The sequence below is a fragment of the Histomonas meleagridis genome (genome assembly GCF_020186115.1).
Source record: "Histomonas meleagridis strain 2922-C6/04-10x chromosome Unknown contig_32, whole genome shotgun sequence".
Taxonomy (NCBI): Eukaryota; Parabasalia; order Tritrichomonadida; family Dientamoebidae; genus Histomonas; species Histomonas meleagridis.
The window spans coordinates 614259-630371 of record NW_027150863.1 but is presented as its reverse complement, the minus strand read 5'-3'; the positions used below and the strand labels follow the sequence as shown (position 1 = coordinate 630371).

At 30.7% G+C, this 16113-nt stretch overlaps 7 protein-coding genes across 7 annotated transcripts; 3 read left to right on the top strand and 4 right to left on the bottom strand.

The window, feature by feature from the left end:
• Positions 1 to 311: 311 nt before the first annotated feature.
• Positions 312 to 1781, bottom strand: GO595_005216 (uncharacterized protein; the record flags this gene model as incomplete). Its single annotated transcript, XM_067918435.1, has 1 exon — positions 312 to 1781. One exon carries the CDS (start codon positions 1779 to 1781, stop codon positions 312 to 314), a length of 1470 nt encoding a protein of 489 aa, XP_067774766.1.
• Positions 1782 to 2289: 508 nt separating this feature from the next.
• GO595_005215 (CAMK family protein kinase) lies at positions 2290 to 3285 on the top strand (the record flags this gene model as incomplete). The annotated part of the gene is made up of 1 exon (XM_067918434.1): positions 2290 to 3285. One exon carries the CDS (start codon positions 2290 to 2292, stop codon positions 3283 to 3285), a length of 996 nt encoding a protein of 331 aa, XP_067774765.1.
• Positions 3286 to 3541: 256 nt separating this feature from the next.
• GO595_005214 (histone H4-3) lies at positions 3542 to 3847 on the bottom strand (the record flags this gene model as incomplete). The annotated part of the gene is made up of 1 exon (XM_067918432.1): positions 3542 to 3847. The coding sequence occupies one exon, from the start codon at positions 3845 to 3847 to the stop codon at positions 3542 to 3544; it is 306 nt and encodes a 101-aa protein (XP_067774764.1).
• Positions 3848 to 4001: 154 nt separating this feature from the next.
• On the top strand, positions 4002 to 4418 carry GO595_005213 (histone H3.2; the record flags this gene model as incomplete). The annotated part of the gene is made up of 1 exon (XM_067918431.1): positions 4002 to 4418. The coding sequence occupies one exon, from the start codon at positions 4002 to 4004 to the stop codon at positions 4416 to 4418; it is 417 nt and encodes a 138-aa protein (XP_067774763.1).
• A 1876-nt stretch (positions 4419 to 6294) lies between these two features.
• On the top strand, positions 6295 to 6840 carry GO595_005212 (uncharacterized protein; the record flags this gene model as incomplete). Its single annotated transcript, XM_067918430.1, has 1 exon — positions 6295 to 6840. The coding sequence occupies one exon, from the start codon at positions 6295 to 6297 to the stop codon at positions 6838 to 6840; it is 546 nt and encodes a 181-aa protein (XP_067774762.1).
• A 79-nt stretch (positions 6841 to 6919) lies between these two features.
• GO595_005211 (uncharacterized protein) lies at positions 6920 to 10003 on the bottom strand (the record flags this gene model as incomplete). Its single annotated transcript, XM_067918429.1, has 1 exon — positions 6920 to 10003. One exon carries the CDS (start codon positions 10001 to 10003, stop codon positions 6920 to 6922), a length of 3084 nt encoding a protein of 1027 aa, XP_067774761.1.
• Positions 10004 to 12857: 2854 nt separating this feature from the next.
• On the bottom strand, positions 12858 to 13562 carry GO595_005210 (uncharacterized protein; the record flags this gene model as incomplete). The annotated part of the gene is made up of 1 exon (XM_067918428.1): positions 12858 to 13562. The coding sequence occupies one exon, from the start codon at positions 13560 to 13562 to the stop codon at positions 12858 to 12860; it is 705 nt and encodes a 234-aa protein (XP_067774760.1).
• Between the last annotated feature and the right edge of the window lie 2551 nt (positions 13563 to 16113).

Sequence of the window (16113 nt, the reverse complement as noted above, 5' to 3'; positions counted from 1 at the left end):
TGGCGCACCCCATCCAACAGAAGAAAACGAAAATTAGTATTCACACCAAAGATATTCATATCTAAATCACTTGAATTACTCACGAGTAAAAATTATTTCAAAATAGACATAATGAAATATTTACAAAATGGTTAAATTTAACAATGCATCAATAAAAAGTATTTTTTTAAAAGCAAAACGATTTTTTAATACTGATGCCACAGACACGTGGCTACTAAAGCATTTTCTATTCGCGTTATTTTAAAAAAAATTCCAAATTAAAATTTTTTACATATTTCATATCACATTACACAAGAACGTTTAAATAAACATCAGAATTTCACTTCACCTGCTTTTGGCTGTTCTACAGCACATCCGTTATATATTGGCCTTAAGTTGGATTTGTTAAAGTAAGATAATATCCAATACCTTAGAATTGGCTCATCATCTTTCGTAAAGCCTGATTCAGATTTACTAAAAATTTTATCTTTTTGTAAATTTTTTTGTTCGCCTAATTCAGCCAATTTCATCATGAATGCAAACGATTTTGTTTTTAACTTTAAGAACAAAGTCTTAAAGAATATGTTATATGAATATGTTCTATCATTTATATCAAATTTCCTTATGAATGAATTAATTGGACATTTTTCTCCACTGTAAATCAGATTATCTAAATCCAACACGTTCAAGTTTATACCTTTTTGCTGATTAATTTTCTCTGCAACGACAATTGAATATCTTAAACAATCAATGGACTCAATTGTGCCTGGCATAATCCGTATGTAATTGTCTTTGTAAAATGGAATACATATGGAGAATCGTTCGCAAATATATGAAGCTAATTTGTTCTTTGTCGATATTATACAAAGAGTTTTCCCTGAAAGAATTGAAAATGAACAATGATAAAAGACTTCGCTCCGAAATACAGCTTCAAAGATAGCTTCATCATTACTTGTAAGTTTCTCTTCATCTGAAAATGATTTCATTTGTGCAACAAATGCAGGGAAATTATCTGCACCAAAACATATCTTAGGATTCGACTCACGATAATTCCCGAGCGATGAAACATGGCCATTAAACGAAAGATTTGATACTTCGTTATGGAGGTCCTCGAACCGTTTAGAAAATTCACCGGTGAAGTTGGTGATGTCAAAAATGGGGCGGAGATCGTTCCTGATTATCGAGAAGAACTCAACATCTTTGGGCTCTGCTTGGAGTGTTCGGTCTATTTTAACATTAAAGCAATCAAGGTAAAGTTGAAGTTCTTTAAGCTTGGATTTGAAAAGTGGCTCATTTTCTGGATATTTTTCATTGGTTTTCTCAAGTTGAAGTGCATAGATTGAAAGATCATGTGATGCGGATTCAATGGTTTTGCGTTGGAGAGAATTGATAAGATCAACCATCTTTTGAAGATGCGTGTAATAAATGTTTTGGATCATTTCAGATGATTGATGAACAATAACGTAGGCAATAGAACGGGAAAATCCACGTGCTTCAATGTCAAATAATTGAGTATAAAGAGCAATATAATGGAAATTTTCATACGAGGAAAGAATTATTGTGGGTTTGAGAATAAAAACTTCATCCTGCGATGCAAAAGGTGTAGAAGCAATATAAAACTTGAAAGAATCAAGAGATTTAAATTGTGGAATTCCAACATCCCAAAGTATTTGTGGTGGTTTGCCTTGAGCATATTCGAAAATAGCAGAATAAAATTGTGTTGTTTCTGATGTGGAAAGAAAAGATGAATCCTCTGTAACTGTTGAGAAAAAGGATTGTGCGTCATCTTCGCTTGCTCTCATTTTAAAGTTTTCGTAGTTTAACGTTCTCCTGATTATGAGATAAAAAATCTTTTCGTAAGTAATAAATAAAGTGTTGATATCACTAAAAAAAATAATGGTTATGTATTACATGTAAGATATGATGCCGGGTAATAGTTTTTTAACATATTATTATCAATTACTAATTTGTTTATTTTGATGGAAATTGTGTCTAATGTTGTGGTGTTAACACATTTAGAGAAAAGGCTGGTTTGTTTTCTTTAAACACAAAGAAATTGACTTAAAATCAATCTGATGATAATGTAACGTCTTCCGGCACATAGAAGATAATTACGATACAATATTGAATTGAATTTTGAGATGAAAATACCAGAAATTAATTTCGACGCCAACCATATCTCTCAAACGCACAGAAAAAGTAATTTGAAAAAAATTAAAGAATGCGCGACCAAACATACCAATTGAATTCTGTTGTATCGACAATAAAAGTGAATTCAAACAAAACAAAATCAATTCATCTGGCAACATAATGATAGTTCGAAGGGCCACTCTTCCAACAGGACCCTTCAAGCATACTTTTATAGTTGAAAATAAAATCAAAACAACAGAGAAAGTTAATCAGTATTTACTGATTTCTAAAATAGGATATGGATCTTCTTCAAAAGTTTACTTAGCTAAAGACACAACAGATGGAAGCTACTATGCAGCAAAAATAATTAAAGTCTCAGAACGAGGTGCAAGCGGAAACGGACTACTTTTACTTCAAAGAGAAATAAGATTATTAAAGAAATTTTCTCATCCAAACATTATTAAATTACATGACGTTCTTCGCTCACAACAGCGAGGTACAGTTTACATGTTTCTAGAATATGCTGACTGTGGTTCCCTTGAAAATGCAATATCAAATCATATGGAATTTACAGAGGTGACAATTGCGTCAATATTCAAACAAATCGTTAGCGGGCTTACGTATCTTCATGAAAAGGAAAACATTGTTCATAGAGACATCAAACCATCAAACATTATTTTATTCTCAAAAGGATACGCAAAATTATCGGACTTCGGAATCGGCCACACATTCCAAAGCGCAGACACGGTTATTGGGTCGCCTGCGTACCAAGCTCCAGAGCTTTTTGAAGACGAGGAAGAAGATGAATATGATACAAATGACCCAACAAAAGAAGATGTATGGAGCTTAGGAGTTACTTTATATCAAACAGTATTTGGTAAGCTGCCATATGATGGATCAAATGTTTATGAAATTGTCAACAAAATCAAAACCACAAAATTGAAGATCCCTGAATCTCATCATTATTCTGAAAGTCTTTTAGACTTAATCATGAAAATGTTGGTAGTACACCCAAGCGAAAGGTGTTCACTAGAGGAAGTACGGAAACACTCATTTTTCGATCAGGCAGAAGATTTGATACATTTTGATTTCAAACCGAAAAAGATCAAAGAAAAATTGAATCAAATTGTGAACATAAAGGCGAACGTTTGGGATGAAAATGTAAGATGTATGTAATAATGTTGTTATTGGATTTGCATCATTATTAAAACATGTTTTTTGTTATCATTTGTTCAAAACAAAAAAATTGATTATATGCTGTTAACAATTATGGAATCTATCAAATTAGATTACATAAATTTATCATTATTTAATAAAATGATAAAGTTTAGCTAAGCTTGATGAATACAAATAGAAAATGGTTTTCTTTAAAATTCGATATGTATGAAGTAAACAAATTTTAAAATAATAAAAATGATATATATATCATTATTTAGAAACCATAAAGTGTTCTGCCTTGGCGCTTAAGTGCATAAACAACATCCATTGCTGTAACTGTCTTCCTTCTTGCATGTTCTGTATATGTGACTGAATCTCGAATAACATTTTCAAGGAAGTGACGAAGAACGCCACGGATTTCTTCATATATATCACCACTGATACGTTTGACACCACCTCTACGAGCTAATCTTCTGATGGCCGGCTTTGTAATACCTTGAATGTTTTCACGCATAACCTTCCTATGACGCTTAGCACCTCCCTTACCGAGACCTTTACCACCTTTTCCTCTGCCAGACATTTGTTAAAATGCCACTTTCCAAACCAACATTTTTTAGCGCCAAAATCACAACGCAAAATGCCGTTTTAAAACCCTTAATATTGAATGTATTTTTCTTAGATACTTTCACTCAAAAAGATAGATGGCGGTAAAATTTATCTCATCATTTCTTTAAATGGCTCGTACAAAACAAACAGCACGTAAGTCTACTGGTGGTAAGACTCCACGTAAGTCACTCGGTGCTAAGGCAGCTCGTAAGTCAACACCAGTTGTTGATTCACAAGGTGCTAAGAAGCAACATCGTTTCAGACCAGGTACAGTTGCTCTTCGTGAAATTCGTAAATATCAAAAGAGTACAGATCTTTTAATCCGTAAGCTTCCATTCCAACGTCTTGTTCGTGAAATCGCATCTGGTTTCCGTGGTGATCTTCGTTTCCAATCATCAGCTATTGCAGCTCTTCAAGAAGCATCAGAAGCTTATCTTGTAGGTCTCTTTGAAGATACAAACCTTTGTGCAATCCATGCTAACCGTGTTACAATCATGGAACGTGATGTTCAACTAGCACAAAGAATTCGTGGTGAGCGCAACTAAATTGCGGTATCATGATTAAACAGTCTTTTCAATAATTAAACTTGTTTCTTTTAACATGGCAGGAAAAATTGTTATGAATATTCTTGTCGAACTACGATAGCATATTTTCACACAATTTTCTCTATAGTTCATTGGAACAGAAGCAGGGAAAACAAAAGAGAGTTGCAATGAGTAGGAATATGCGGATAATTGCAGATCTGCTTCACACAAAAACACCTAAGAAAACAGAAAAAATTACATTACAGAGCACTCGAGTAAATTTTCCATATTTAGAAACAAATATTTTAATTCAAAATTTAAAAGATGAATCTAAAAGAAAAGAAATAGAAAGACTTCAAAAAGAAGAAAAAGAACGTCAAAGACAGGAAATGCTTGAGAAAATTAAAAATTACAAAGTTGATACCTTAAAGGTTCAAAGCATCTTTGGAAGTATTGTTAATAATGTTGCCTTGTTTCCAAATTTCCAGGCGCAGATTAAAGATCTTCTTGATTCCAATAACTTTAAGGAATTTAACATTGATTATCGACCTGAAGTCATAAATTTCATATTGACACAATCATTCCCAGGACAAGCAAGCCTCAAAGTGAATTATTTAGATTGGAATTCTCTATTCCATTATGGTTATATTTTTACACACATTTTTGGAAATCTCAATGATCCAATTTCACAACTATTCTATGAAAAAACAATCGATTGCATTAAAAAGATTAGTGATCGATGGCCATTAGATCAACAAGTTGCTACTTACATTTTATATTTTTGCATTTTTGTATTTTCCAAAAAAGACATCTTTGAAAAGTACCTGAAACCTTTTATCAAAGACATATTAAAGAACCCCATCCAACAGAGCGACCAAAGAAATGTTTTGATTTTGTATTCGTTTTCCTACACTTGCGCGTGCAGATTACAAAAAAGTGACACTGCATTTTATAATGAACTCGAAAAATCGATTCCAGAAGACATTGTTTTGCCTATAACACCAAAGTACTCTTTGCAGAGAGTACTAAGAGGTCAAGATACCCCTCATTTTTATGAACGATTTTGTAATTTTGATAAATGCGACCCAGCGGCTCAATCAGATGAAGAATGCTTTCCTCCAAACATATGCAGAGACTTTAATTGGTTCTAACTTAGTTATGAATTTGTATATATAATAATTGATTTTTTTTCTAATTTTATAGAAAATTTCTGTAATTAATTAATTTAGAAAATCAAATGTGATAACTTTAAAAGGCGCTAAAATAGATAATTATTGTGAGCTTATATTTGGTTTTAGTTACTTTTATTTACAATAAATAAAACTCACATTATAAATCAGAAAAAGAAAGAAAAAAAATTCAATTCTAAATATATTTGAGTGTTTCTTTAAAAATTAATAGAAGAAGGAATATTAGAAAGAAATCGTATGACAAGAAATGATGAAATAGAAAGACTTCAAGAAATATATCACCACTAAATAATTTTACAAAAAAATATTATAGCAATACTTATTTGTTGTATGACAAAAATATTTCAAATAATATTTGGATATATTTTTTAATAAAAACATAAAATAGTATTATTTAAATAAAACCAAAGTTGTCAAATTAATCATGCAAACAATACATCATAAATGTTAAAATTAATGAATAGAAATCAATAAATTTTAATCATGTTGCAAATTTTAGCAAATGAAAAGTGTGTGGTCTGGTGGATTGATTATGAAGTAGTCCGTTAACGAAAAACTGATCAAATGAATTGACGATAGCTTGGTACCAAAAATTTAAAACGAAAGGGAATTGGAAAAATAAATTTAGGGATTTTTTTAAAGGCAAGCCAACACCAAAAGAAAACAAAGTTAATGTACCCGATCCACCTTCTTCAATTAAGATTGTTATGATTGGGGATTCAAAAGCTGGAAAAACAAGTATTCTTTATAGATTGACACAAAATTTTATTCCAAGCCCTCTTCCTTTAACCTCAGGAGCCACTTTTACCAAGCACACTATTTCCGTTTCAGGTTTTGACATTGAATTAGGAATTTGGGATACAGAAGGAAGTGTGAGCTCCACACGATCCGGACAGTTACACATACTCGATGCACAAATTGTCATGATAATATATGATGTCAGAGATAGGACTTCATTTGAAAACGTTTCAGAATACCACAACATTGCTTTGTCTTCATTAACAAGTGACCACGCAGAATTTGTACTTGTAGCTAACAAATGCGAGACTGAACCAGAAGAACGCCAAGTTTCCCATGAAGAAGGATTGAACATGGCCAACCAATTAGGCGCACACTTCCATGAGGTGAGCTCGCTCTCCGGCATCGGAGTCACTGATCTTTTCGCTCTTTCGTGCTATCGCTATCTCGAATATTTCGGCGTTCAAATCGATGAGCCTCAGCACGCCGATGCGCCAAAACAAGAAACACAATGAGCATTACATTGTGTGTATCAATAAATATAAAAATGGTACTTAATTATCATTTATTTTTATTTTTGATTCTAATGAAGAATCAAATGTTTGCATAGTCATACTCAATTGACCTCCTTTTTCCACATGTTACTAAGAAGAGAAAACCGGTTAAAATGCAATTACCCAATTCATGCCAAAACTCGTAATGAGGTATTTCTACGGTTCCGTTCCTAATATATCCTATTAGAACGAACAAAACAAAGTAACCAATGAACCCGATGAACAAAATAATCAAAAATACTGATCCACCAGATACAGATACTACATATTCAGGAGGCTCTGGTTCTACTGAAGGTTCTGGTTCCTTTGTTGGTGTCGGAACTTTAGTTGGTGTTTTTGTTGGAGTATTTGTATGAGTGTGAGTTACAGTTGTAGTTGGCGTTGGATATTCAGATGCATCTTTAGGGCATACCAATGAAGTAAAAGCATTCACAACAATCGTATTTCCAGAGTCTATTCCACCTACGTTCTCAAACTTGATGTCACTTCCCTCGACGGTTGTGTCACATTTGATGTTGATTTTCACTTCATAACCGTCGTAACCACCGATATAATGTAACAAAATTCCAGCGTCAAAATCATTTTGATCGATTAAATCCATTGTAACTCCGTACTTCGAATTACCGATTGAATGGCAATAATTAATACCATCGGAGGCATTAAAACAACGCCATGCATTGGCAAATGAAGAAACAGCATTGTTATTATTATATTCTTCTAAATCATCCAGAATTGTGAAGTTCACAAGACCTTTAATAGTTCTTACAGGACTTAACACTATTACATTTCTTTGGTAACCATTTCTAGCGTAATTAATACCAAGTTCGATATTGTAAACATTATCAATATCGTCAAGATTTAACATAACAAATTGATTGTTAATGACTTTGGAAACATAAGAAAATGATGGGTTATAATAAGGATCAGGTGTAGGCGTTGGTGTTTGTATATCAGGTTTAATAGGTTTAACAAATTTCCTTGGACATATTGCACCGGAATCAGTGTATATTATAAACTGAGTACCTACCATTGAATGGAAATATCTAAAGTAAGTTGAATGATCGAAAGTGATTGCATTAATATCTTCATTAGGATCACATTGTACATAAATTTCAGTTGATAAATCATAAACACCACCAAATTGTAAGCTAACACCTTTATCAGGATTATCATAAGGTAACAAATTTACATAAATTCTTTTGTCGCCACCATTATGACAATATTTCGATCCATCATCTTCAGTCCAACAAATCCATAAATTGGTTTCAGTAAAATGTTCACTACAATGATAACCAGTAGGACAAGTAATGAATTCCCAAGGATGATATTCAAAATAAATAGTACCAGTTGCTGGACCTGATACAATAGTGAAATTATTCCTATAAATCTCTTGTCGATAACTGTCTAAATCTGCTACAATATAATGTGTATCATTAATGATATGGAAATGTAATGGATTTGGTGATGCTATAGGTGTAGGCGTAGGCTCCGTAGGCTTAACAGGCTTAGGTGGATACCATGGCTTAGGTGCAGGAGTAGGTTCGCCAGTAGCGCACGCATCAAATGAATACACATCAAACTCTATCGTCTTCGAGTCAATTATTGTGATATTGTTTGGCAGTTTTAACTGATTCTTCTCCAGCGTTTTGTCACAATGCCAGTTAACGGTCACCAGCTTATCCAAGTCGCCAAAGTAGTTGACTTTTATTCCTTTGCTCGGGTCTTGTGCGTCTTTGAGCTTGATATTGATGTTCTTATGGAATAACCCATATGCTATACATTCTTTTTCGATTTCGTTTGTGACATTTGTACAGATGAAAACTGTTGCATCTTCATCACCATTACAATAAGAATTATCAGGACAATAGATATTGTTACATGGCTCATACATTAATAAACCTTTGGGTGTGCCTAAAATTCCATACATGTCAACTTCAGATGTCCATCCAATGTTATCACCTTTGTTATAATTTTCTATATTAATTAGCATTTGTTGTTTGCCAACAGTGCTGTTAAATGAGCACATTCCTTCTGGTTTAGGTTGTGGTTCAGGGATAATCTTCGGACAGATTTCTTCACTGAAACCTGTAACGACTAATGTGCCTTCTTCATCAAGTGTTGCATTATGTCCAAAGTTAATATGACCACGTGGATATGTCTTTTGACACTTGAGTTTGAGTTGTGTCGATTTCCTTTCTTGGAGGTTGTTTAATGTGACCTGAATTCCATCGTCCAAATTTTCACTAACTTTGCTTATATATGCTGTGGATTCACTGACACCATAAGAAACACATTGTAAGTCAGCTTCATTACAGAGCCATGAAGACGAGTACATATCTGGGGATGGACATTGATATCCTAATGGACACTTCATACGCTCACATGGTTGCATAAATAATATATAACCACCAACACCATTAATACTTATGGGGGTTCGGGAACCAAATGAACCAACATTAAGATCAACAATGTTGATGTCAAGACCTAAGCCAGTAACATGATCACGTTCTCGAAATGAACAATCTGGAGCATATGGTGTGGGCGTTGGTGTGGGTGGTTTAACTGATTTACCACATCCATACGAATTGGTAATCGTCATTTTAAGTGATGTTTTATAAACGTCTTCATTATTATATTCATAAATTGCTTCAACTTTTGGATCAACAATAGTCGAGTCACAGTTAACAACAATTTCTATGTCGAATGTGGCATGATATTGAGTGCCTGGAATTTGATATGGTTCACCTTGTGCATAATATATTGCTCCATCATTATGTTTGGATGTTGCAAATTTCCAATCCCATGAGTTTGAAGTAATGAGGGATTGACAAGCATGTGTTTGATCATTACATCGTGCAATAAATACATCATGTGTGTTAAGTGAGGTATCAAAATCTGGAATGTTATCTTTTTCTGGATCAATTTCACTGCACATTTTAATGTAATATGTATAAGGTTCACCATCAGGATGAAAAGTATCAACACCTCTTAAATTACCCATTTCTTGGAAATTATATTCAGTCCCATTAATATTAGCACTACAAATTCCAAGTTCAGTGGGATATAAAGATGAGAATAATTGATCGGTTGCTTGCGCAAACAAGCAATAGAGCGCAAAAAACATTTAATTGTTGCAACATTCAAATTTGAGAGATTTACTTGTGGCATCCAATGGTCTCCGATAATAAGGCCGATAGTTCAATGAAAAAATTGAATGTATCCAGACAACGATAACTTTCAAAAACTGATTTTTCAAACTGTGCGAACATTTTGGTTTGGGAAAAAATCATTTAACAATTTTTTTCGATAAAAATATTTAAATCGATGAGCAACCTCAAAAAAATCAGTTGATTAAATCAACTCCATTATGCACATTTTTGTGAAGCTTTCATTGATAATTTTGGATGGTTGCAAATTTATTAAAGTAGATTTGGTTCTCTTATTATTTCTATGAAACATTGCATTTTTTTGATTTTGTTTCCATACTGTATAACATTGTATAGATTTTGGTAAATGCTTCTTTCACACCTTCATTTAAAATGGATGAGCATTCAACATAATCAAATGCGTGAATTTCGCTTGCAAGAGATAAAGCCTCTTCATTCGAAATACATTGCCCTGGTGGCATGCTTTTTCGTAAATCTGATTTTGTACCAATAAGAAGGATTTTTGAATTTTTCGCAAAACTTTTGATTTCCATGAGCCATTGTATTTTAATTCTTTCAAAAGAACGTCTATCAGCTATTGAAAAGCAAAGTATAAATATATCTGTTTGCAGAACATAGCAAAACAGTCGAAATTTATCGTTGTCACATTGGCAATTTGTGTCCCATACCTGAACATTAAGCAAAAAATCGTTGATTTTTATTTCCAATAAAATGTTATCAGAAACATTAGGAATACACCGTTTTGGTAGGCTTCCTTCATAAGCCGTATAAATTAGAGATGTTTTTCCTGTTGAGTTGTCTCCGAGAAAGCAAATTTTTCTACATTTTTTTAGTTGATACATTGATAGGGAACTAAAACTTTTTAAACATCCAAATATGTTTATCAAACCTGGGTTTTAGAGACTAAGTAAAGTTTATTTATATTAGTTGAAATTAAATTCAAAGTATTCCTAATTTTCAAAACATGTTGAAAAAAGATTTGTTAACGCTCTTAAACTTCATAAATTAGGAGATGCCAGCATTAATCACATAGAAGCTTTTGTAATTTGAGTATAGTATCATTAGATAAAGTTATGTTCAGCAAAAAAAATCTTATTTTTGAAAAAATAAGATGCACAAAAATTTATTTGATATAAAAAATATTACGAAAGTTTAACATGGTAGTGAGAAAGTAAACTATTTAAAATAAGTCTATAAACCCTATCGTGCCCTAAAATTTAAACTATTGAAAAACATATTTTTGTCATGGAAGAAACAAAAATTCTTCAAAATATATACCAAATTGTTTTCGATATAGAAGAAAGTAATGTTGAACATATGACGCAATTGTCAATGCAATACTATGATAAGGATTTAACATACTCATTCAACACTATTCTTTGTCATTTTATTTATTCTGCTTTTATTGCTAAGAAGAATGAAATTAATCTTTATTTTCAATACTTAAAAGAAATTGAAAATACTGAAGAAAAAATTCTTAATCAAAATCCAAAAACTTTTGAAGTGTTTAAACAATTTCTACTTATTTTTAATACGTGTGAATCAAATTACATTCTTAACCAAATGCTTGAAAGGAAATTAATCCAACCTGATTTTATTTTTAAAACTACATCAAGTCCATATTTTGTTCATTATATGACAAAAATGCAATTTGAAAAGATGAGTAAATATTTTACTCAATTTACGAAATATTTCTTTGATAATAAACAAAAACTTTGTGCAAACAATTGGGAATTACACAAACATTTAATTCATGAAGGAGTAAATCCATCAGAAATTGCAAAAGTAATTCGTGAAGATGATGTAGAGGAACTTCAAAAATTATCATCACAAACAGATTTTAATTTTAAACAAAAAATTGAACCATCACTATATGAAAGATTTTCATTCATTAATAATTGGAATGTTTCACTTATTGATTATGCTGCATTTTTTGGTTCCATTAAATGTTTTAGATTCCTAATGTTAAATACTTCTATAACAAATAGAACAATTAAATATGCAATTGCAGGTGGAAACATAGAAATTTATCATCTATGTGAAAATAATGAGATTTCTTTTTCAAGATTTTTCGATACAATTAAATTTCATCAAAATCAAATATTTCATTATTTTTATCAAAATAATACTCCTAGTTTAAACGATTTATATAAATTAGGGATAAAATGTATTGCTTTATGTAATTTCGAGATTTTTTCTTTCTTATTAAATGAAGGAATGAAAATTAATGAAAAATTTTTTTGTGAATCAGTTAAATTTGGTAATATTTTCCTTATTAAGGATTTAATGAAATTAAATATCATCCCAAAAAATATTTTAATTTTTTCAGTACAATCTGGAAATATTGAACTTGTTAAATATATTTTAGAACAAAATAATGTGAATATTAATGCTAGAGATATTTATTCATCTTATTTTTAATTTATATTAATAATTTGACATATCAAAATAATATTCAAAAATTGTATAAATTATTTAATACAGCACTTATATTAGCATCTAAAAATGGTTATACAGAAATAGTTAAATTACTTCTTGAACAAGAAGGAATTGATATTAATGCTAAAGATATTCACTTGTTTTATTTTATATTTATTTTAATAATTTTATATTTCAAAATAATATTTGGAAATTATTTTTAATGTTTGAAACAGCACTTCGGTTAGCATCAAAAAAAGGTCATAGAGAAATAGTTAAATTACTTCAAGGAAAAACTTTTAAAAAGATAAAAAGAAGATCTAAATAAATAAATTACTTTTTTATTGGTAAGAAATTATAAATTATAGAAATAAAAAGCATTAAATATATGGATCATTGTCGATACTTAGGATCACTGTACACCAATTTTTGTCGTATTTGCCATCTGAGAGCATCTCTCCTTCTTTCAGGCGGAGGAACATAATCAGGAAATTTTTCATTATATAACAACTTCCTTCCCTTCTTTTTGATCCCTTTCCGACTTGACCTTATCGGAGGCGGCCGGATAAATCCAGCGTTTCTGTATGGAACGGATGGATATGGATCCAGCTTTCGTTCTGAAGTCCCAAAGTATAAAGGAACATCTACATGCTCAGTTGGTGGATCCATTATTGCAGACCTGCACTCTTCAATTTGGAGATCAAGGCCTTTTGCTTTTTTGTTGAGACGTTGAATCCTTTTTGTCCATTCAGTGATTTCATCATCATCATCTTTATTTCTTTTAGGTGACCTTTGCTTACGTGGTGATTGAGAGCTACTGTGTGATGTATTTTGTTGACTTTTACTTTCGTAATCATCAACTGAATTATCATCAATTGATACCCTAGTTTTTTCTGGTGAGGTTTTATTCTGTTGTTTGTTTGGAGTTGATTCTTTTGATGTAGATGTGGTATTTTGTTTGGAATAAGAATAATCAAGATCGTCGTCTTCTTGAAGTCTTTCCAAAAACTCGTCAATTAGTTCATCTGTTAGATCTTTATAGCCTAGTTTTGTGAGTTGTTCCCTCACAAATTCTCTGTCCATTGCTTGCAAATCCATTGCAAATTAACGTTCAAAAACAAAAAAATAAACGGCACACGAAGTAAAAAGTGACAATGCGATAGTTAAAATTCAGATCTTAAACATTTTAATATTTACAAACAATATAATATGTTACATAGCTCTTTCGCAAGTATCTTATCTGCCATGTCAAAGATTTCATATGTATTTATATCTAATTCATCATTTTCATCGATTAACTTCATAGAATATGAATCATTTTTACATCTATGAATTAAATCAATGATTTGCTGATCAATTCTTTCATCAACACATTCTTCTTCAACAAATCGATCAATTTCAGAAGAGTTCATTACTGATCCTTCGCTCAGTTCTTCTTCATCCAAAAACATTTCATCAGAAGATGAGTTTTGAAGGAGAATTTTTCTTTCCACTTCTTCAAAATCACTTATGTCAATATCACTAAGTTCAAGAAGTTCTTCTTCATGATTAAAAGTTTCATCATTTTTATTTAATTTTTCATTATTTAATTCAAGAAAATTTTTATTTGGAACAACAAATTTTTGATTCGAGTCTTTTCGTGGTGATATTAAATAACTATCACTTTCATATTTACGGTCAAAGAATGAATGAGAAGCAAATGATGAAACATTTGATTCGGTTTCAATAATTGGAATTTTATTGTTAATTTTTTGATTTAATATTTTTGATGGAATTTGATTGTAATTAATATTTTTTGTTTCATGAATTTCATTGTCATCAATTTCGTTTGTTCTTGAATTGATTTTCTTTTTAATGCGTTTTTGATTTTGATTTGCTTCCTTTGTTTTTGTTTTCTTATGAATGGTAACTGGAGATAAATCAATAATTCCCATATTAGAAATTGATAATTTGTTCGTTTCAATATTTTCGTTGTTTACTTTTGCAAGTTTCTTCTTTATTTTTTGATTGGAATTTTTATGATGATAATCATTTTGAATTCTTGAAATAATATTTTGCGATTTTTCATTGTATTGTGTATTACTTTTATTTGAATTGTGATGAAATGTATCATGAAATACATTTATGTTATTATGATTAAAATCAAAATCATTATTTTTGTGTTGATTTAAAGTAAATGATTTTAAAGTAGAATTCATTGTGCTTTTATATGATCTTGCATTTATTAAATGATTATAATTTTTGTAATCTGATTTTTCAATATGATACTTTCGTGTTGAATATTCATGAACGGTTTTCGTAAAAAGCTGGTTATTGTCTTTTTCTTTGTTGATGTATTTTGATGTTTGAGTTTTGTATTTTGTTTGATTTATATTATCTGATGTTTGTAATCGATTTTTTATTGATGGATTTTTTGTGATATATTTATCAACAATATTTTTGTTTAAAATATCATCAAGTACTTGTGCGTGGTGTATTTTATATGTGAAATATTTTGTTTTTTTCTTTTCCATTCTCTTTCCGTTTATTATATGACATATGACATGAAATGATTTTTCACGTTGGAAAAAATTGATTTGAGAAGTTTACAAATCACTTGCAACTGAAGACTTCAATCAAAACTCACTCCAGAAGTTATTATTTTGAAACCATGATTTTATATATTTTAACTCATTATTCTTCATCGGTAGTGAGTAGTGACAATATCCACATATCCAATATATCATATCAGTTAAATCGATGAGTCAAAACAATTTCTTCCTTTACTTATTAGTTTTACTCAAAAATATTTGTATTTATTATTGTTTTTTCATATGCGTTGTTTGTGTTTCGTGTAATTATTATTAACTGTTAATGAGTTCAGTGAAAGATAGAACGATATGAGTAAACGAAAGAAAAAACGTCAATTGGAATACTTCCAAGATTGATCAACTTAATTTTCTAATATTGGTCAAAACGAAAATTATATATAAAACAAATTTTCCACATTTAAAGAAAGTTTCAAAATTTCGAAAATCAACTTTGAGTAACTGTTGATTCTTGAGGATTTGAAATTTTGTTGATAATTTTAATTTTAATGAAATTTTGTTTTTGGCTTGTTTAATTAATATGAAATACTTTCTCTAAATATTGTTGCTTCATATTTTGATTCTATTATAGTGAAACCAAAAAAACAAATATGGAAAAAAAGTTTTGCTTTGTTAAAAACTAAGATAAACCAAAGCACATCCTCAAAATCATGAGGTTTATTATTGTTGTGATTGAATTACATTAACAGATGTTAACCAGATACGTATCTTCTCTGTCATACTACTTAGGTTGTATTGAATTACGCCTAAATACGAAACCTGAATGTAATTTTGGGCACAAACATTGAATGTCCAACTAAAAATGGAAACAGTTTCGTTGTTTTCGAAATGAATATGCCTATAACATCAACACAAAACATTTTATTTAATTTGCCAGATGATACAATAGGGAAAATGATTATCGATGTTTTTGTTCCTGGAAATTATATTACGTTCCAAATCGAACATAAAATTTTTTTTGGTTTCAAAGTAATCAAATCTGCGAAACCAAAATTTTTTGTCGAATTTACAACTGAAAATGATACTTTTTTAGAGTCTGTTTCACCCAATTACAACTGTAA